Source organism: Mustela lutreola, chromosome 4 (genome assembly GCF_030435805.1).
Source record: "Mustela lutreola isolate mMusLut2 chromosome 4, mMusLut2.pri, whole genome shotgun sequence".
Lineage (NCBI taxonomy): Eukaryota > Metazoa > Chordata > Mammalia > Carnivora > Mustelidae > Mustela > Mustela lutreola.
In genome coordinates this window covers 198,221,771-198,243,918 of record NC_081293.1, presented here as the reverse complement: position 1 = coordinate 198,243,918, position 22,148 = coordinate 198,221,771, and the positions used below count along the sequence as shown (strand labels likewise).

The 22,148-nt window shown below is 52.6% G+C and overlaps 1 protein-coding gene across 3 annotated transcripts in view; it reads right to left on the bottom strand.

Annotated features, from left to right (window-relative positions):
- Window positions 1–988: 988 nt before the first annotated feature.
- Window positions 989–22,148, bottom strand: part of ACTR3B (actin related protein 3B) — a 74,666-nt gene continuing 53,506 nt past the window's right edge. For all 3 annotated transcript variants that reach the window (XM_059172336.1, XM_059172337.1, XM_059172338.1), the window contains 4 exons: window positions 21,374–21,466; window positions 3,559–3,684; window positions 2,413–2,496; window positions 989–1,883 (listed from right to left, as the gene is read on the bottom strand). In XM_059172336.1, coding sequence (XP_059028319.1) covers window positions 1,788–1,883; window positions 2,413–2,496; window positions 3,559–3,684; window positions 21,374–21,466 — 399 coding nt within the window. In that variant the 3' untranslated portion in view covers window positions 989–1,787. The remainder of the gene's footprint in view (window positions 1,884–2,412; window positions 2,497–3,558; window positions 3,685–21,373; window positions 21,467–22,148) is intronic.

The window sequence follows — 22,148 nt, the reverse complement described above, 5'->3', positions numbered from 1 at the left end:
GGAATTCATTCCGCAGACTCCTGCCGTCGGGCGGGACCCCCCACCATCCCCCCCGGTTGCTGTCTTCCTCCTCCTCTTACGAGGACGGAGGAAGCACACGTTAGAACAGACGGAGTCACGCTCTGCCTCCTAGCCGTGCTCGTGGGCATGCGCTGAATCCCTTTCAGCCATAGTTTCCCACCTGGAAATCAGGGATCACAGTCCTTCCGACTTAGCGTGTTGTTGAGATCAGGTCACGTGCAGCTGCACTTAGCCAAGTCCCACCACACGCAGTGCTCCTGCTTCCACATGTCGATGAAGGCAGACACACAAGCCTGGAACACCGGGCAGGAATGTGGCTGGAGAAACCAGGAGAAACTGAAACAGTCCAGTGATCCCAAGAACCAAGTGGTCTGAGACTCTCCCGTTGGGAGACCAAGGGTCTGGGGTCACTGACGATTCCTCAAGAACAAGCAGGGACTGCCTACAGCATGGAAAACTCACATTTCCCCCACTATTCTCTGAGTGGAGAACTGACATTATTATTCTCATACCCGCTTCTAAACTTAAATAACAAAACTAAATGTTTCTTAAGGCAAATTTTCAGAGAATAAAACCTACTTCGTGACTTAGAACAAATACCATAAGCACCAGTTTAGAAAGTAATGTCAGTATCACACGAAAAATGGAGAACACTGAATGTCTCAGTTCAGCCAAGTACCTTTCAAGCCAGCGATCTACTCAGCAAACGTCGGAGCAGTTACTAGAAGCCGCTGGCAAGGATTCTGAACTCCCAGGAAGGGCTGCTGGGAATCCGTAAGAGACTCCGGCCCCACCCTGACCCCAAAACCCATCCCACGGCACTTCCTGGACTCCCGGACGGGATGCAGCGGTCACTGAAGACAGGAAGTCCTCTTCAATCTGGGAAATTTCCTTCCGCAAGCTTGGCACCAGTTGCCAGTTGGGCACAGAGCGGACACCCGAAAGACCAGCACAGCACAACAGGAAATCTTTATAAAGAGTCTAACTGCTTTTATTACAAGGGTGCAAGGCAGCATTTCACCCAACACAACCAAGAGCAAACCAGCGTCTTCTATAAAACAGTTCCAGAAAGTTCAAACAGGAAAATGGAAGGTACATTATCAGTAATGATTCTCATACGACAGTGTTTAAGGTTGAAACTTCATGTCACTCCAACAAAGTGTAATCATTTTCTAGCAAACATGGCCAAAAAAAGTCTGCTGTTGGATTTTGTTTGCCTACACACGTATCAGAACATGCCCACGATGAAAAACATGTTCTCACGGCACTCCGTGACACCAGCATCTACCCGCGCTCAGATTCAGCCAGTTGTACCAAATACCAGAAAATACAAAATGATAGGAAATATAAACATCAATTTGTATTTCAAGTTTATAACATTTTATTTACAAAAATAGGCCGGGAGGAAAAGGATTTGCAGCCCCATATTCTTTCCTGGGGGGACTATTTTGCGTCATCTTCTGGGTTTTTTTTCCTAGCGATTTTTCAAGTCGCAGGTGAATTCCTCCAGACTTGGATTCGCCCACTAGAAGCTGGGGAGGCACGGAGGCGAGGGGCGGGCTGGGGAGGGGCGGCGGGGGAAGGGCCGTCGGACAGCGGGCACACGGGTGACGTGCACTGGACTGGCTCATGCACTCGGCGACGCAAGCACGCTTCTCGACATCGACACCAAACGCCACTATTTACAGGAGCTGCGGTCTCGTCCGAGCCCCGACGGCACCTGCTCACCAGCGCGACGTGACCGGGGGACCGTGGCAAGGCGGCCGCTAGGACATGACTCCGAAGACGGGGTTGTGGCGGCAGATGCTAGGGCCGTACTCCTCGTAGTCCTTCTTGGTGTGGCAGACCTGGAAGAACTCGGGCTGCGGGGCGGCGGTTCGAGGGGATCTCGAGACCCTTCCGAAAGGAGGTCGGAGTCCTACCCCAGGACACCGGCCGGAGAGTCCTGCCCCAACACCCCACCCCTCAGCCAGGCCCCAGCGGGAAGCTCCGCGCCCCTCCAAGGCCCGAGCTACAGACTGGGACCTTATTTCATTTCTTTAAAATGGACTCGGCCCCCCTTACACCAGCGACACGCTCCCCGGAATTAGCATTTCACTAGCTACTGGCAAATTTGAGGAGAAAAAGGAGTTGTCACGTGAAATGGTTACAGGAATTAATGACTAAAGCAAGGCGTCTGGGTGACGTCTGGACTTCGCCTGCCGTATCGCCTGTAACCTGACCGGCAGGGGCTCGCTGCGCAAGGGAAACACCCGAGACGGATCTCAGCTCTCCGGGACCGAGTGCCAGGCACAGTGCGGGCGTGCTCCACCCACCCGGGACCGGACGGATGTGCTCCCGCCCCACAGAGGGCACAGGCAGGAGACACGGAACGGCCTGGGGAGGACTTACCGTTGAGGCGAGCATGGAGCCCCCGAACCACACGGCGTACCGCTGCATGTGGTGCGTTATCACCTGGACCTCCACGGGCTTGGGCTGGAAAGCAGACGGCGCACGGTCACCCGCCAGGGCCCACGATGGGTCACCGCTCAGCTCCCGGCTGACTAGACACCCGCTCCGAGAGCCGGCAGTGGAGCGTCCTCCCACCACTGGCACGAGGCCCGTCCCCTGTGTCCGAGTTCCTCCGTGGGGATCAGCCGCATGTGGCCTCTGGGAGGAAGCGTCTGAGCCGCCCCCCACCCCGGCGCAGTGGTGCCGAGGAGGTCCCCGGTCAAGGAGGCGCAGCGCTCATGAGGCTAAAGGCCTTTTAAACAGTAAACAATCCAAGCAATTAACCCAACTTGTATTTTTTTACAACACAAATTAGCTGTTTTAGCACCACAGAGCTAGATCGTGTCCCAAACCACTGTGAGAAGTGACCCTTCACCAAGAGTACGATCTGCTGGGCTGAAGCGTGCGTGTTCGCTCCCATTTTCCCCACGCCAGAGCCCGGTCCCGCCTGGAAGCTCAGGGAACACACCAGCGCATCCGGAACATGACCTCAGAGGGGCACACACAGAAACTCGCTGCTACAGCTAGTTATTTTCGTTTAATGAGAACGTTTGCAAAGGACGTGGAAGACCCTCACTGCAAACGGACCCCTCTCCCTGGAAGCTGGTCGTCACACAACAGGCCTCATCTCTTGTAAGACAGAGAAACTGCCGGCAGCCATGGGTCAGCGTGGGCACCAAGGGGCTGTGGCCAGCCCAGGGGCCGTCAGCCTAAGCTACACTCTTGGAAGGAGTTCAGGCAGCGAATCCCCAAATGTAGTCTCACCGAGCAGCTGAGAAACCAACCTGTTCCTCTTTCAGGCCCCGGCCACTGGTCCACAGGAGGGGACTGGCCGTGCGTGGGAGCGGGACTGGCTGTGCACAGGGAGGGGGGGACCGGCCATGCATGGGGGGTGGGGACTGGCCGTGCATGGAGAGGGACCAGCCGTGCATGGGGGAGACCAGCTGTGCTTGGGGGGGGGGGGGGAGCATCCCGGGAGGGAAGGGGAGCGGCGGCGGGAAGGACCGGAAGCAGCCAGGCTGACGCGCCCGTCCCACCCGCCCCTACCTTGATCCGGCCTCCGCTGAGCTCCTCACTGAGTCTCAGCCGCGCGTCCACCACGCGCTTCAGGTCTCGCTGCAGTCGACGTCCGAAATCCCTGAACATCGTGGAGCCTCCTGAAAGAACGACATTCTACAAGACACAAAGCAGAGGGGTTTGCTTTGATGAAATCACCCACCCGCCCTGGCCTGGGCACCCGCCCCACTGCTCCCGTGACGACACATTCCACCGCGTGGGCAGACGCGTCGAGGCGAAGTCCATGCTATCAAAATTCTGCCTCCCGGGAGTTCTCCTCAGCGATAACCGAGCGGGCACAGAAATTCTGCCCTACGTGCTCCTCTGACAATGGGACAGCTCCGCAGGGTCCAGGAGCCCAAACACACTCTGAACCGACAAACTGACTTGCTAGAATGACCCAAGGCCAAAGCAACAGGAGGTCTGCAGCTGTTTTGCCTTAATAATCACGGGGGGGGGGGGGCGTCCTTTCAATTAATACTTGAACCTTTTTCAAAGGGTGAGGCCAGGGAGGAAGCATGGCTTTGGGGGTTCCGGGGAGAGCCACCGCGCTGCCCACGGGCCTCCACCACGCACGTCCTGCTCAGCGGCCAAGAGAAGGGGGAGGAGGGAGCTTTACTAAATCTCTTATCGGATTCCGAGGAGGCAGATGTCATTCTTTCAGGCTACAGGACATTAATTAGGACAATGAAAGCAAAAGTAGGTATATCCTGACAATTTTTTTTTTTACAGAAAACATCACCTGAGAAAACTGTAGACAAGGAAAATAAAGTACCCACCCCAGAGCCAGGAAGCCCTACTTCAAGGCCCTGTAGCGACATGACACGTGCGGGGCCGGCCCCTGCTCTTCCCAACCCCGGGAGTGGCGGAGCAGGACCGGTAAGCCCCAACAGCCAACCCTCCCCACACGGCACAGAAGGGGAAGTGCACCTCCCTGTCCCGGCTCACCCAGGGCACCGGCGACCTGACAGGATATTACAATACTCCTTTCCAGGCGGCCAGCACGGAGCAACAACCGACTGTTCTTTCTTGTTAACTCCCAGAATAGGCGCCCCAGCACCCACGCAGACTTGGGGCGAGGCAGGCGAGCTCAGAGCCGGGAGGAAAAGGAGCAGGGGCTGGGCGAGGCCGCTGGTGACCCTCCCTCCTACCTGGGATCCACGCCAGTTCCACCCCTGAGTGTCTGCCCGGAGAAATGCCACCCTCATGACCTACCAGCAGACTGCCCGTCAACCAGACGCACCCTCCAGTGGCTGGCTGAAGAGAAACGCCAGAGATGGAGGCTTTCGCCGGACCTTAGCTGGGGACGGGCCAGGACAGCACCTGGCTACAAGCGGCCACCAAACTGAACCGACATTTTCTATCACCTTCAGAAGTCTCGTGTACAACCCACTTCTAAGAGAGGATCTGTGGGCGCCCTGGTGGCCCAGTGGGTGGAGCATCCGACTCCTGATTTCAGCTCAGGTTATGATCTCAGGGTCGTGAGATCAAGCCCCACACCAGGCTCCATGCTCAGCCATGAGTCTGCTTGAGATTTTCTCTCCCCTCCCCCTCTGCCACTGTCCACTGTCTCCCTCAGCCACTTGCGCATGTGCTCTCTCTCTCTCTCTCAAATAAATAGGTCAATCTTTAAAAAGAGAGAGAGAGGCCGCCTGGGTGCCTCAGTGGGTTAAGTCTCTGCCTTCGGCTCAGGTAGATCGAGGCCTGCATCGGGCTCTCTGCTCAGCGGGGAGCCTGCTTCCTCCTCTCTCTCTCTCTCTGCCTCTCCGCCTACTTGTGACCTTTCTCTGTCGAATAAATAAATAAAATCTTAAAGAGAGAGAGAGAATCTGAACTTGGCCTTCAAGGCCAGGATGGGGAGGATTCTGATTTATGGCGGGAGCAGCACTGCGAGAACCCAGAGCCCTGACCTATGCCACAGGGCTGTCCTCGCCCCCCGCCTTCCACTCTCCTACTGAAAGGAAGCAGCACTGCGCACCGCAGACCTGAGCAGGGAGGCCCCCCTCGGAGGGCATCCAGGAATGACCACAGCAGACAGAGCATCCCTGAAGTCTCTCCACCAGCAGACCTCACACTCGGCCAGTCCTCACCGGCGTACTTGATTGGGCGCAGGCCTGACTGCTCTCGGAACAGTGTAGGCTCAGTCCCCGGGAAGCCCAGCCAGCGGCCACTTCCATTTCCTGGGGGCAAACTTCTACTGACAGCCGCCCCCAACACAGAGACCATCAGACACCCGTCGTCTGTCTGTCCCTGACAAACTGCGAACCCAGATCTTTCAAGCCGCATCCTATCCCCGGATCAACGTCGTGAATAATCACTCCCGCGCTCGGTCTCCTTGGGGAGAACTCTCTGGGGAACAAGAGGAGAGGGTCCGGTTCCCGTCGGAGTCAAGGGGGCAACACACGGAACTGGGGGTCACCCTGGGAGCTGACACTCGAGCAGGACACCACCAAGAGGCGAGAGCTGCAGGACCGAGTGCCAGACGGACCAGATGAAGTCAAACCCACCTCCGCCCAGAGAGGTGCTGTCACCTGCGGACACAAACTGTGCATCTGTTTGCTGGTAAGAATCACAACTTAAAGGCATTCTTGATGTGTTGGTCATCATACCCTTGAACAAGCCCCACTGGCAACTGGTCCTGTTTTCTAAATGCTGGTCAGACCAGCCAACTACCTTCTGGAAGGAAAGAATCCAGCAGGAGCCGGGGGGCTGGCGGGGGGAAAGACAGCACCCGGCTGCCATCTCACATCCCTAAGTGTGCTTTTATTTTCAGTTTTTTGCTGCTGTTTTTCACTCACTTTGATTTCTCAAACCCCACCACAGACAACTCCTCTGAAACCTTTCCAGGCTAAGATGACCATGACCTTGCTCCGTGGCCTGAACTCAAAGCAGCCACCTGTCGGGCAGCGCCCCGTGGGTTCCTGAGGAAGCCCCCGGATGGCCCCTCACAGGGTGGGGCAGAGGGCCACAGTGGTCATCTCTCAAAGTCACAGCAAGACTGAGTCATCCCCCCCTGAAATGACTGTCCACAGATGTGGAGCTGCTTTTAGCTGGATACCCAAAACCATGAACCAAGAGTCGTCCACTGCCGCATCCGCAAACTGCGTGCGGTTATTCTGAAGGACGCGGTGAAGGCATCAGTGTCACTACTACAGCAACACAGGCCATCGGAGAGCTACCTGCGCACTTTGCCTCTCGGTACCCACCCGAAGGAACATGAACCTAGGCTCCCCGCCCTCAGCATGGCTCCAGACAGAGCAGTGAGAAGTTCACTGCCTCTTGCAGAGATAAGTGGAGAAGTGACCTTCACTCTCAGTGAAGGTCAAAAGCAGCAGCTTGTCCTAGGTCTCAGTGTCAGGAAAAGCCGGGCCTCTCAGGCAAACTCACTGGCTTCGATCACATCTCGGAGGCCCTGTGACGCCCATCACAGATTACGCCATCCCTCTCTCTCTGGCGCCCGGTCCTTCCTGAATGGCTGGATAGAACCGTGCTGTGCTCCGCTGTCCTCGTCTTGCCGGAGTCACTCTGCTACCCCTGTTCTCCCTCGCCCAGACCGCTCTTACATGGCACGTATTTTCCCAACTGCCTCAAACTCTGTACACTTAAGGATGGGCAGGTAGACAGGGGCAAGTTTCTAGGGGCAGACAAATAGGAAAGCTGAAACACATTAGAACTGGCTTCTGGGGCACCTGGCTGGCTCAGTGGGTTGAGGCCTCTGCCTTTGGCTCAGGTCATGATCCCGGGGTCCTGGGGTCAAGCCCCACATTGGGCTCTCTGCTCAGCGGGGAGCCTGCTTCCCTCTCTCTCTCTCTCTGCCTGCCTCTCTGCCTACTTGTGATCTGTCAAATAAATAAGTAAAATCTTTAAAAAAAAAAAAAAAAAAAAAGAACTGGCTTCTGACAAAATAGGGCAAAAGGCTGAACTGGAGTTTATGCAAGAATGCTTCATCTTCATTCTGAATTCCTTCTTTCTGTCCTTCCTTCCCTGCACAACAAACCTCCACAGCCTGGAGTTGGCCTGATTGCCAGACAACCTCCTAGTCCCCTCCACGCTGTTGTCACTGGTGCCAACAGAAAAACCTCTGGAGCCCCTAAGAGCAAAGACTGTCTGGATGCTGCAAGTTCACTCACAGGCTGGAGGAATATGTCCAAATTCCAGGAATCTAGAGATTCCCAAAGGGGCCTAGAGATCTCAAAAAAGTTAGAAAATATAAAATGAAAAATGAAACTTTAAAACACAACTTTCTATCACTGTGAAGATTTACATTTTAAAATGTTAGTATTTGAAATCTCCTAAAAGCATTTTAGAGCTGCTCATTTCAGATTTTTCTCTAAAAAGAAACTGCTTGTTTCCTGCAGAAGAAATTGCTCTGTGCCTGAATCTTGATTCTCTTGAGAGGTGCCCAGGAAGGTCAGTGCAAGGGTCCTTGAACTGGTAATTACTGGGCTTGGGAAGGAGAGTCCCTGCACAGGTGGCAGGACTCGACCCAAGTGCCTGTTTACCACCATTAATGAGAGCTACGTACATGCACCCACTCCACTGGCCCCTGAGAAAGAAAGGAGGCATCTGGGGAGCAGGTGCATCTCAGGAGAATCCATTAGGCAAGGTCACACCCAATGACAGGTAAGAGACAAATAACCCTCTTTTCCATTGCTTTGCTTTTTACCCAGAACTATTTTGTCCTCATTGTGAAATGAGTGTGAGCTTTAAACCACAGGCTGGAGCTCCATCCACACTGTTACTACACTCTGTCGAGGTCAGCACAGTTAATATGGTCAAAGACAATGAACTCGGACACAATGCAACACAGGGAAACCTGACGAAAACACCAGCATGAATCCTGGCAAGATTCAAGATGGCCCTACCCACCAAGAAGATTCTGGAGAGATCAGAAAGCTTAGAAAACAATGTCATAAGCTTAGATCGTACTCAGCAAATGATAGGAACATGGAACAGGACAGATAGAACAGCAGAACTGAAAAGACTAAATTAGATGTGGTCTGAATCCAGGTTGTAATAAGATTTACTTACACAGAATACACTGTGAGCAAATGTACAAACTTCACTGTGTGAGTAGAGATGAAGAACTGACCATGGCAGTGAATAAGTCAAGATGCTCAGAGGGACAAGTGGTGAGATAAAACATCAATGGGTCCCCCTTGTGGACAAGATGGCCCTCACTGAGCACAGCAAGTGGACAAGATGACCCTCACTGACCACGGCAAGTGGACGAGACGGCTCTGACCATGGCAAGTGGACAAGATGCCGCTCATGACCACAGCTAGTGGACAACATGGCTCTCACTGACCATGGCAAGTGGACGAGATGGTTCTGACCAAGGCAAGTGGACAAGATGGCTCTCATGACCATGGCAAGTGGACAAAATGGCTCTCACTGACCACAGCTAGTGAACAAAAAGGCTCTCACTGACCAAGGCAAGTGGACAAGATGGCTCTCATGACCCCGGCAAGTGGGCAAAATGGCTCTCACTGACCGCGGCAAGTAAACGAGATGACTCTCACAGATCATGGCCTGTGGACAAGATGGCTCTTACTGTCCGTTGTGAGGAGACAAAATGGCTCTCACGGACCATGGTAAATGGACAGGATGGCTCTCATTGACCAGATCAAGCAAGCATCACTTTTCAAGAACCTACTGGCTGCACTGATTTCACTCTAAATCCTTTCCCGTTTCTGCCCTAGAACAGATCATCTGTGTCTGGCAGATTATAAGGCTTCTTCTATTCATTTTGTTGTGGCAGAAGTGGATCAAATATAAAACAGTACTTGGTGAAACACAGCTGTGTTGACATTAAGTCCCTGGAGGGATGCCAGAACTTAATAGTGACCCTGTCTTCTTGACTAAGACATACACAGGGATCTTGTGCATGGGGCTCTTAATAATCTTAAATTACTCACATCAAACTTGGCACTTAAAGATATTGTAAGAAATAGAAAATACCAACAGAAAAATTTCAAATAGGCCCATTTACCCAACAGAACTCATAGCTGGATTTCAGAGACAGAGAATTTGCAACATAAGCCAACATCATAAAATATTTTAAAAATTGAGTAGATTACATCTAAAATGGCCATTTATTTTTCAAGTAAATTTCTATTTACATTTCAAACGAGATAAGCACTGTAACCTAGTTTTTAAAAAATCACCACTAATGGCTCCTTTAATACATTTAATCCTACTTTTTTGGAAAACGCAAATATTAACAAGTTGATGTAATGGATTTTTTTAAACTTTTTATTTGAAAAGAAAGAAGTTACCATTTGGAAATAAGTAATTTCAAGGTAGCAAAAGCGGTACCCCCCTTTATTCAGACTTAGCTGCTGTGAACACCTAACCACACCTGCTCCATGGTTCACACTTTCTACACACACACACACACACACACACACACACACACGTGCGCGTGCACACACACACACACACCCTTCTTTAATCATCTGAGAGTAAATCATATGCGTCAAGGTCCTTCATTCGTAAACACTTCAGTGTGTCTAACTAAGAACAGGGACATTCTCTTATGTTGTCACAGCACAACTGTCAACTCCGTGAACTTACATGAACACAAAACTTTCATCCAACCTGTCACCCCTGCTCCAGTTTTGTCACTTGACCTAGTAATCGTCTTTACGGCATTTTTATCCCTCCAGCCCAGGGTCTGGTCCGGGTTATTACAATTATTTGTCATATCTCTGTCATGGATTTTTTTTTTTTTTTAGATTTATTTATTTGACAGGCAGATCACAAGTAGGCAGAGAGGCAGGCGGGGGTGGGTGGGAAGCAGGCTCCCTGCTGAGCAGAGCCTGATGTGGGGCTCGATCCCAGGACCCTGAGATCATGGCCTGAGCCCTAAGCAGACGCTTCACCCACTGAACCACCCAGGCACCTATAATGGATTTTTTAATTAAGAAATAATTCAGCCAGGTACGCACATGAACGTTCACCGTGAACGTCAGAGCACTGCAAGATCTCGGGTCGCCTTCAGAGAACTAACACGTAAAATCCATTCGAGCAATAAAAGTGCCACGGTATATATGCAGCCAAATGACGTTAGACATAGTGGCCAAGTACTTCAATAGGGGAGGGAACACAAATGAAGCTAGAGGAACGGATGCCACGGGAGGGTGTGGGCACCCACTACCAACCTTCATACACACGGTGTGACTCAACATGGGTCCGACGTCAATGCAAAGCTAGAACTAGAGAACCTCTAGAAGAAAATTGTTTTAATCTTCATGAATTTGATGTTGGCAAAAAAATTTCTTTGATGGCACACTAGAAAAGTATTAACCATAAAGGATGAAAATGGGTAAACTCGACTTCATAAAATGAAAAACTTCTGTTCCTCGGAAGAGACCACTAAGAGGGGTGCCTGGCGGCTCAGGGAGTGGAGCGCGGGACTCCTGATCTCGGGCCATGAGAGCCAGCCCACGCTCGGTAGAGACTGCTTAAGAACAAACAAACAAACAAACAAAATATACCACTAAGAAAATGAAAAGACGAGCCACAGACTAGGAAAAAATATTTGGAATATACGTATCTAACAAAGGACTTGTGTCCAGAATAAAGAAAACAACCCTTACACCTCAGTAAAACAAACCAATGAAAAAACAGGCAGAAAGTTTAGACACTTCACAAGAGAAGGTGCACAGGTGACCAACAAGCACACGGACAGACGGCGGACAGGGCCTGTGACGCGGGCCGCACCAATTAAACCCATCACACAGCAAGTTCAGGTTACGAGAGGAACAGACGGCACAACCGCTCTGGGGAAAGTCTGCGGGTCTCTGTCAAGTTAAGCACACGCAGACACACGACCATGGCACCCTGGCTATTTGCCCGAGGGGAACTACACACGTATCCACACAGACTTGCACCGAGATGTTCACAGCAGGTTTTTGTCGTAGCCAAAACCTAGAAACAAGCCGAATTCTGTATGGGTGGGGGAAGCCCCCTGGGGGGTCGCATCCAGCAGTGCTGACTGGCACAGACAGGGACAGCCCGTGCCAGCCTGCCGCTCCGAAGCACGAGCTGAGGACAGGGGACAGAGCACGCCGCGTATGACCCCACGTGCGTGCAGGCCCAGAAGGTCAGGTCTGACGAGTAGCGACAGAGAGAGGTCCGCACCCTCCAGCAGCTGAGCTGAGGGACAGGGACGGTCAGCAGAGAACGGGGACCGTGTGCGGGCGGTGGCCGTTCTCTGCCTGCACTGTGGCAGCGGTTCCGCGGCCGTGTAGACTCGTCCAATCTCCTTCAACTGTCCTTAAAGTGGGTTTGTTTTATTGCAAGTAAATTTGTGACCAGGGCGACGCAACAGAAGGCTGGGATGAACGAGGACCCGCCGAAGGGGCAGGCTCTGCACCGAGCGGCGCGGCGGGAGGAAGCCCGAGGGACCCGCACTCTGGGGGTCGGGGTCTTCCCTGCCTTGCCGCGCTCCGCCCGTGCGAGGAAGCGAGCACACGGCCAGATCCACGAGCATTCAGCGCTGGGCTCCCAGGTGCCGCTGCTGCGCACAACGGAGGAGCAGGCCCTGCGGCCCGGGCCCTCCCTGAGAGGGAGCTCCAGTCCTCACCCCCATTTCAAGCCTCGCTCAGAGCAGAGAAATGCTAAAGTGACCCGGTAATCTCGTCAGACTTACAGAGGACCAACCCTGACCTCCACCCGCTCGCCCACAGGAACTGTTCACTCTGCTCTTCAGCCTCTGAACTCAGGCCGTCTTCCCGGACCCCCACTCTGATGGCACCCGCCCCCCCAAGCAAGCAGCTTCCTTCACACCGACACACGATGCAGCAGCCCCAGGGGAAGGTCTGCAGGGCCCAGCCACAGCCTAGGCTTCTGAGCACCACAGCTGGCAGGGACACATCCACGAGGGATCACAGACTGTAAACCCAGGCGAGCAATGCGGCCAAGAGGCAGCTGCTGGGCTCCTGTCGGCAAATGCTCCCATCAGAACTGGCCGCCTCAGACAGCATCACTGAGGACATGCTGCCGTGAGTGTCAGATGAGGTCCGGGGAAGAAAGAGAGCTTGACCCCAGCTACAAAATACCAAAACCCTAATTGTAAGAAAAGAGTTGGATACTAAAACAGACACAGGACAGAGCATTAGATCCCATTAAAAATCAGGTTTTTGAAGAATGCGGATTACTCAAGAAAATGTTCACAATCCTAATGCCAAGTGAACACACAGGATGCAAAACAGACGCGCAGCAGACGGAGCCACCACTCCTGTCTCAAAACCATGACAAAGAACGGTGGTCACAGTGATGATACGCAACGATCACAGAGGAGCGACCTCGGTTTTATAAAAGATTTTGGGATTTCTCAAATTTTCTAAATGCATTTCAAGTTGGAGATAATCATCTTTGCTCACCTACAGAGTCGATGTTTTCTAGACTAAAGCTGCACCTTACGATGCGGAGCCCTGACTTGCTGAATGGCCATGAATGCTAACGGCGCGGTGCTCCGCTCGCTCTGCAAGGCTGTTCCACCTGCTTCCTCGGGCCACCGGGCTGGCTGGAATTCTCACTGGCCTCAGCAACCACCGCTAACGCCTCACCTGGCTGCACAAATGTTTGTTTCGTGGTGGCCAACAGAAGTCTCCGTTACAGAGCCCCTCACAAACAGAAAGGTCCTTTCTTTATACCAGGAAAGACGAGGGCGGCACATGCCGCTGTCGACACCACCCGCAGCCTGTTGGCCACCCGAAGCCCAAGTCAGAAAGACTTGAAATAAAGTATGTCACAGCCAGTACGTTCATTCAGCGGACACCTAACACGGCACGAGAAATGGCAACAACTCCCATTCCTGGAACTCCTGGACGCCAAGCAGATTCTGGGCGAGAGACTCTGCTTACTTTTAATCGCCTTTGACAGACATACACTGCCCCCTGCCCACCGTGCTGTGTAACTTTAACGCGCTGCCCAGGTTCCCTGTGGTGCAAAGTGCTTGTGGGAGAATGTCCCCCCTAGGCCAGGCTGACAGCCCCATCAGAAAGTCCTGGGACCCCTCTCCCCCCACACTGCAGTCCTGAAAGGCTGTCCCTTTTTAGGGACAAGAGCTTCTCGCCTCTCAGGCAGGCCCCAGAGACAGCAAACCCAGCCAAGCCTGTACAAGCCGATCTCTGAAAGGTGGGCCGCAGGACGCACAGCCCCGGGCCGCACAGAAAATGCAGGTGAACCTCCAGGGCCGACGGTAAACAGCTGCCCAATTTGGGGGATGAAACGACTAATGACAAACGTCTCACAAGAATGTCTGCACACCCCCTTTCCCTCGTGACCCCTCTTCTTCCTGCAGCTGCTGTGATCGGTCCCCGCCCAACTCCCCCAGGCCGCTCGAGCGCCTCCTCCCAACAGCCACTTCTCCGCCCTCACCCCGCGGGGCCTCTCTGCATCACCGGTCAGGGCGGAGGACAGCTGTCTCCCCTTGGCCTCCGGGGTTTTCTTTCTTCTTTCTTCCACTACCCCCCCGTAGCTTCTGTGATGGCTGACGTTATGCATCTACCTGGCCTGGCCTGGCCGTCACACCCAGTGATCTGATCAACGTTAACCTAGACGTCACTGTGAGGGCATCTGGCAGATGTGGTTAAGTACCGAGGACCCTCGGGGCTGTGAGTGAAGAGAAGGCCAGGCTGAAGAGAAAACCTGAGGCTCCCATGTAGAAGGAATCCTGCCCTGAGGCTGCAGTGCCCACCCCGCCTGGGATTCTAGCCTGCCAGCCTGCCCGCAACCTTCTGGGCTGGCCAGACTGCAAGCAGGCCAATTCTTTAAAAACATGGAGAGGGAGAGCAAGATCAGACAGACGCGTAGAGAGGAAGGAAGACAGAAGATAAAAATACAGAGATACGGAGAAGACAGGTAGATACAGAGACACAGAATTAGCGGGGGAAGAGCCTATTGAGTCTTCTTCAGGAGACCCTGACCCTCCGTGGCCTCCTTTCTCTGCACAACCCTTACAATCGGACCTTCCTGTGCGCTCGACCCGAAGCCTTATCATCTCGTCACCTGTATACTCTCCCTCGGTGACAGTCACCTCGATGATCCTAGAAAGTCTCAGATATTCCTGACCCTCCAGCCTGTGTATCCAACTGAGCATCCCCAAAGCTGGGACTCCTCTGACTCCTGAGCGGGCTCTCCTTCCCCTGCAGTCCCGATCCTAGTCAATGACATCCCCACCTCCCCGACGTGCAAGTAAGAAACCCGGACCTCTTCCCCGCTTCATCAAAATGCCACCAGACACCGCAGAGCCCGTCTCTCATCTCGCTCTGTGTCTCCCGCCACCTCCCCAGCCCGGGCACCTCCCACCCGGCCTGCAGCCTTCCCGGCCCCAATGACCTCCTCCGGTGCTGCGCTTCTCAAACTTAAATTGGATTGTGTCACCTCCCTGCACAGAACACTCAGCATCCTTGGGAGGAAAACTAATTTCATGCAAGGTCCCTCCAGGCGGACAGACCACACCACCCCCGAGCCCCGTTTAGTACCCGGCAGCTCACACCGCCCCTGCCGTGGGCCCGTGCACACCCCAGGCTCCACGCCCGCGACTCCCATTCACCCGTGTCAGGTCTGGAGACGCTGAGTGCCTTCCAGACCTACACATGCCATCCTGCACCCCAGCCCTGCCCTTTCCGCGAACCAGCAAACCTTCCCCTCCTGGTGCTGCACGCCCTGCTCTGACCGGAAGTCCCCAGCCTTCAGGACACAGAGCGGGTCTCAGTAGTCCCATGTGACAGCCATGAGCCACATGTGGCCACTTATGTTTCAAATTAAGGTCAACAAAATTCTAAACGCTATTCCTTGGCTACACTATTCACACCCCAAGGGCTCTGCGGCCACACCTGCCTCGTGGCAGCCGTATTAAACCACACACAGACCGCGTTCGCCATGACAGAAAAGTGCATCAAGAATGAAAAACACGGGCCAGACCCCCCTCACTAGGCGCTCTCCCTCACAGCCCTGTCGGAGTGAGCGTCCCCTCCGTGCCCCCCCAGCTCACTGCCCATCTGTGACCTGGGGCCCTGCAGTGACGCCTGGCCTCCTGCAGGTGCTCCGTGCACATCTGCTCGGCGTTGTCAACACAGAGGACGCGCCACTGACGCCTTCACCGCTCAGGTTACAACGAGCTTCTGAAAGCCCTCGGCTCGGCAAGTCAACGTCCTGTGCTGGGCCTCCCCTGGCAAACATCTCTGCTTCTCCCAACTGACCCGAGAACCGTGTAGTGCCAGACACATCAGCAGGATGTGCCACGGAGAGTTACAGGAGATCCAGGCATAAAGTCAGGCTGAACCAGCACAGTTCTGGAACCTTCTCTGCCCACTGCCCTGCCCCAAATAGAGCAGCTTCCCTCCCAACTGTTCACATGTCAGACCTGAATCAGGATTTCATCTGAATAAAACGCTTATTTAGAAAACGGGTGGAGGGGCGCCTGGGTGGCTCAATGGGTTAAGCCTTCTGCCATCAGCTCAGGTCACGATCTCAGGGTCCTGGGATCGAGCCCCGCATCGGGCTCTCTGCTCAGTGGGGAACCTGCTTCCTCCTCTCTCTCTGCCTGCCTCTCTGCCTAGTTGTGATCTCTCTCTCTGTCAAATAAAAAAATAAAATCTTAAAAAAAAAAAAATCACTACTCACCTTTAAAAAAAAGGGGGTGGAAAAAAATATCTTAACATGTGTATTTTTCTCTCTTAAATACTAAAGATATTTTAACTTACTCAATATTAAAAATAAAAATAATAAATATAATTCATTTACTCTGCAACATGCTTCTCTGATTTAAAAGGCGATCCTGGGGCACCTGGGTGGCTCAGTGGGTTAAGCCTCTGCCTTTGGCTCAGGTCATGATCTCAGGGTCCTGGGATCAAGCCCGCATCGGGTTCTCTGCTCAGCCGGGACTCTGCTTCCCCCTCTCTCTCTGCCTGCCTCTCTGCTTACTTGTGATCTCTCTGTCAAATAAATAAATAAAATCTTTTAAAAAATAAATAAAAGACATTACCATAATTAAAATACGTACACCCAATTCAAGCCATTTGTTACAGAAAAATCATTCCTTGAACTATATCAAGATGTGTTCACATATGACAAACATAATGAATAAGACTTTTTAACAACTCCCAACCCACTGTGTGCTAAAGCACGTTTAACAGTATTTTATTTCTGGCCCTGCCCTCCGTCCCAGACTTGCTGCTGATGACCCTCAGTGCCATCTTGGAATCCACCCCAAACAGACCTCTGAGACGCCTGTCCCACTCCCCCACCGCCACCTGTGAAACTCTGTCCTCCCGCTCACCGCAGCCCCCCCACCCGGCCAAGCCCTCAGGACTCTGCTCAACCACCCCCTTCTGCAGCCTTTCAGGACCCCCTCCACGAAGCGCAGTCTGCCCCTTCTCTCAATGACCGTGATTTGCACAACTCGCTTTCATGACACTCAGCTTGTGGTGGCTCCACCAGAATTACTGATTATCTGTAGCTTTCGTAGGAGCTCTTAAAGATGAGAACCACCTCTCACACACACATCGTCTAATTTAGCAGCAAGAGAGGGCTGCAGTTAGTGGGGCACTGGTGTGACCAAGGGAACTCAGGAGCAGAAGACACCTAGCTACATCACAGAGCAATGCAAGCTTGGTCTTGCCCTCAAGTAGAGCATAAAGTTACTAAACACTGACTAATCCTGGAGCAGACTAGTTGCTGACAGGGTAACACGGTTCTCCATTCAGCTGTGCGTTAGAATCCCCCCGGGGAAGCTTTTAATGTCCACATGCCCAGGCCCAGCCTAATTCCATCAGAATCTCCAGGGTGAGACCAGGGCTCTGCCAGAGGTGTGGCTATTTTTAAGCCCCCAGGGCCAAAAATTTCCCGTTTCCGGAAGCACCTGCTCCTTGTAACAACTTGGCCTTCTGGGGAAATCACTGGCCTAACCAAAACCGGGGTCTCACTCGAGTCCCCCCCCTCCAGGCCCCACTTCCACAATGTAGCAGCTGAACAGAGGAGGAGGCATGTAAACACCTATCCTTCTATCTACATACCAGAAAGAAATAAAAATTAGATGAGAACTACTTTCATCTAAAAAATTATGGGGCGCCTGATGTGGAGCGTGCGACTCTCGATCTCGGGGTTTTGAGCTCAAGCCCCACACTGGGTGTGCAGGTTACTTAAGAATAAATACCTTTTTTTAAAGATAAATAAATAAAAATAAAAATGAAAAGCTGTTCTGCTTCTATAAAGATTCTAAGTGCTTGTCCGCCCACCATCCCTGCTTACCTGTCCACAGGCCTGACCAGGGGTTACTCAAGGGCCGGGAGCGCCTCGGGTATTTTCAGCAGAGCCTCGATAGCTCACAAAGGGGGCACGGGGTGCGGTCCCCTCTGTGTCCCTGTCTCCCCACAGCGCACAGAGCCTGGCCCCACAACAAAGCAGAAAAGCCCCATCAACTGCCCCATTAACCCAACTGAAGGTCTAGCCGCCTGCAAGGCTGCCATCGCCACACAGAGGCCACCCCAGGAACACCGGCGGTGACGCGACGGAGCCAAGACCACCTTGGCACCGACAACTGCGGCCCAGCCAGCACCTTCCCCACCGCCGGGAGAGACGACGGCCCTCGGGATGAGGTGGTCAGGGACAGGCCTTCCCTCGTTGCAGAATCATCTTCCTTCCGCATGTGTCATGTGTCGACAGACGTGGGAACCCAGCTGCCTGGCTCCGCAGCTACGTGACCTCCCCCGCACTTCGCTCCTCCGATCTGCAAACAGGACCGGTTTCCTCAACAGAAGGGTGTGAGGCCTGAAGGACCATGTCCCTGCCCACGACAGGCCTCCGCGGACACAGCAGGGCCACCGGGAGCCAGCAGCCCCCTCACGACAGCACTGTGCGGGACGTGTTTCATCTGTTCTTGACACAAATCAGCACCCAGTCAATGAGCTGTCACCATTTACGAAGCGATCTGTTAAAGTCTGTGAATAACGTGATTTGTTCAAGAGAAATCTGTTCAGAGATGGAGACACTTAAGGTTGTTTCTGAACAAGGTCAGGGGCATCCGGATAGCAATTAACCACAAAAAGGAAATCTGAAATTTCCTATCATTTAAAAAATTACATTTAGAAGCTCAACCACTTCCTCCAACTTCCTGAGCACAGGACTGATAGAAATCTGAGACTTTAAAAATGTGCTGGGATGGGGTACCTGAGGGGTTCAGTTGGTTAAACGCCGCCTCTTTGTTCTGGCTCAGGTCATGATCTCAGGGTCATGGGAGCCAGCCCCGAGTCGGGCTCCACGCTCAGCAGAGCCGGCTTCAGATTCCTTCTCTCCTTCTGCCCCTCCCCCCACTCACTCTCTCTGAATAAATCAATTAATTAAACCTTTAAAAATAAATAACATTGGGAAATGCAAGTAATTGGGTTAAAGCCCTTGCATTGGGGCTTTAGTCCCATCCTCAGTCCTAACCCACCCCCACCTCCCCGTCCCAGAACCCAACCCTCTACACCAGCTCTGCACTGACCTCTCCCAGCCTGTGGCCCAGGGAGCATGTGCACAGCCACCAGCACCGAGGGAAGGTCTCCCCACCTGTCTCACCCGCCTTCACCCCACACCCATCAGGAGGAGGACTCTGAGGCCAAGTGACCTGCTGGTACCTCTTCACTCTCACTGCAGGAGCATCACCGGTGTGACCTGCCTGGGGCTGTGGCTGAACCCGGCCCACTCTTCCAATCGGGTGACGACCACAGGGAGACAAACTGTCAGCCCCGCCTGTGCACATATCGCTTCTGTGGTGGCTACGGAGTCACCTAGGAGCGTCTAGAAAGCGGACAGAATTGGAGGCTGGACCTCCCAAGTGATGAGGGGGCAGAGAACCCGATCTCAGCGGCTGCTGCAGGAGACTTTCTCCTCCCCAGCCCCCAGAACTCATCTTCCCTCCCCCGCGTCACAAGCCATATCCTCTCCCACCTGCAATCCTTCTGATGACTGTGCTCCGAGCACACTGCTGTTAGCAACTCAGACTGCGCTGGAAATGGCGTCCCAGTGCGATTACTGGCCAGACAGGAAGGAGCAGGCCCCCCCACAAGGGGAGAGACAGGAGGCCCCACTCCTCCAGCGAACCCGGGGCAGAACACGGTGGAAGGAAAGACACTCTCCTCTTGGAAGCAGCAGAGACTGTCCTCCCCACCCAGCCTTACCAGCTCCCGTCACCAGGGTTAAGGAACCCGTCCCGTGACGAGAGATGTGAAGCAGGACCAAAGACAGCCTGACGGGCAGCGGCTCCACGTGGCCCAGCACCCCTAGCTTGGCCTCCTCTACCCATCTCTGGGCTCGGTCCACACAGTCTCCAAGACCATCTCTTCTTCGAGAATCCTAGAAATCCACTGAGCGTGAACTAGTGTCACCAGAAAGAACCCCCCCTGGAGCAATCTGCGCCGCTGGTGGGAGCTGTGCACACCTGCTCTCACCCTCGGGGACCAGGAGACACAGCCCGTGGCTAGTGAGGGTTAGGAAGGGGGAAGGGCACGTGCGACTCTTTCACTCAGTAAGAAGTGAGGAAACCCCCCCCCAACCGTCGGTCGTCAGTTTCGCTCTTGCACATTTTACTTGAGAAGAAAGATACGCAACAAATAAAAATAGAATTTTAAGGGCGCCTGGGTGGTTCAGTGGGTAAAGCCGCTGCCTTCGGCTCAGGTCATGATCTCAGGGTCCTGGGATCGAGCCCCACATCGGGCTCTCTGCTCAGCAGGGAGCCTGCTTCCTCCTCTCTCTCTTTCTGCCTGCCTCTCTGCCTACTTGTGATCTCTCTCTGTCAAATAAATAAATAAATAATATTTTTTTAAAAATAGAATTATAATTTGTTTCCACCCATAAGAAGTTATCTACATATGAATTTTTTCCAATAATAAAAATAACATTTGTTAACTATGGAATCTCCCATAATTTTAAAACACAAAAAGTAGAAAGTAAAACCTGTCCATTCCCCACCCCCGAGGACACCGCACCTTCAAGTCCTCTTCTACGCCCACGCGAGCTCTATTTCTACATGAAACGCCGTGACAGTGTGTGGAAGTGGTATGACTTGCTTTCTCACATCTTTTCATTTGAACTCACGTGGATTTACCTCACTCTCCTTACACAACTGCATAGTATCCCGCCGCACAGATGCTACAGGACTCAGCAGCTGTCCTCCCTGAGCCCGATTCTCTGCCACACGCGCCACCTGCGTCCAGGAGAGGCAGGCCGGAGCCACGGGCCATGGCTGACACTGTGACGTGCTCAGGCAGAAGCCACTTTACCGTAAACGCCAGCAGACCTCTACCTTCTGCTCTCGACATGGGGCTGTCAGCAGTATTTCCTTTATCCTACAGTGACATGGCTAGCTTTTCCTCATTTCGAGGTCCAAAATACCTCGCAATCAAAGAATTCTGGAGAAAATGTTATATGACCATTTTCTCGTTGACTGTTTCATCTCAGGCTCTAACTTCTTCTGGCTACACCACATTTGGCACCAAACCCCAGACATGTATGAAACAAGACCAGCGGATCTCATGGAAAGCAAAAGGGGAAGTATCTTCTTTCAACCAATAAACATGGTTGAGGTCCAACTTAAAATATAGCTTGCCAGATAAGAACAGAAAATCCTAGCGTATTTAAATTCAGTATTTCCAGCTAACTGAGTCATTATTTCCATATTTAAGTCACCCCCAGTCTAAGAAAAATATTTTACCTTCACACCAGCCTTTAACAAAGCCTATCAAACAAGAGTGGAACGGGAATGTCTGTGAATTCTTTAATGCTGAAACGAAATCGAAGCACCTAATCATACCTTATATAGCGGACGGCGCACATCGATGGGGCAGTTCTGGATCACTTCGTCAACGACATCGGAGATGGATTCCATAAAGTCTGGGTTGGCAAACTATATTTTACAGAAATATAAAAGAAACATTATACATTTCTCTCAATACAACAAAAAAAACTCTTTTTAAAAAGTAGCTTTGACAGATACGGGATTTACCGTACATTTCAAAACTTCACACTCATATCGGTGTAATTTGCCAAATGAACCCCACGTGACTTGGGCAGCGACGAAGACCTATGTCCCCTCAAGAGAGGAGAGGGCTGTGTCTAGTGAGGGAAAACGAGCAAACTGATCAAGGAGACCAGTCCTGTGTCAGGAATATGCGATGCATCGGGCGGGTAAGAGACTATGACACCTAACCAGAAACACCATGAGAACATAACAAGCATAACACTTACAAATATTCACGTTATGAAAGAAATTAGGCAAGACATAACCAAAAATACCCCAAGGACAATGAAAGATCATGGGAGCGGGCTAGAAGACGGGTGGAAGGCTGCGCGATCTGATGATGGTGGTTTATGTTTTTTAAGCAGTCTCCACGCCCAGCACATCTATGACCCTGAGCTCAGAACTCACCACCCTGAGCTCAAGACCTGAGCTGAGATCAAGAGTCGGACGCTTTACGGACTGAGCCCCCTGTGCCCCAAACTGAAGACGGGGTCTTTAAAATGACAAAACCGAGACGGTGTTGATCAAGCTACCGAGTGACCAATCTTATACTTCATTCTCTGAGTTA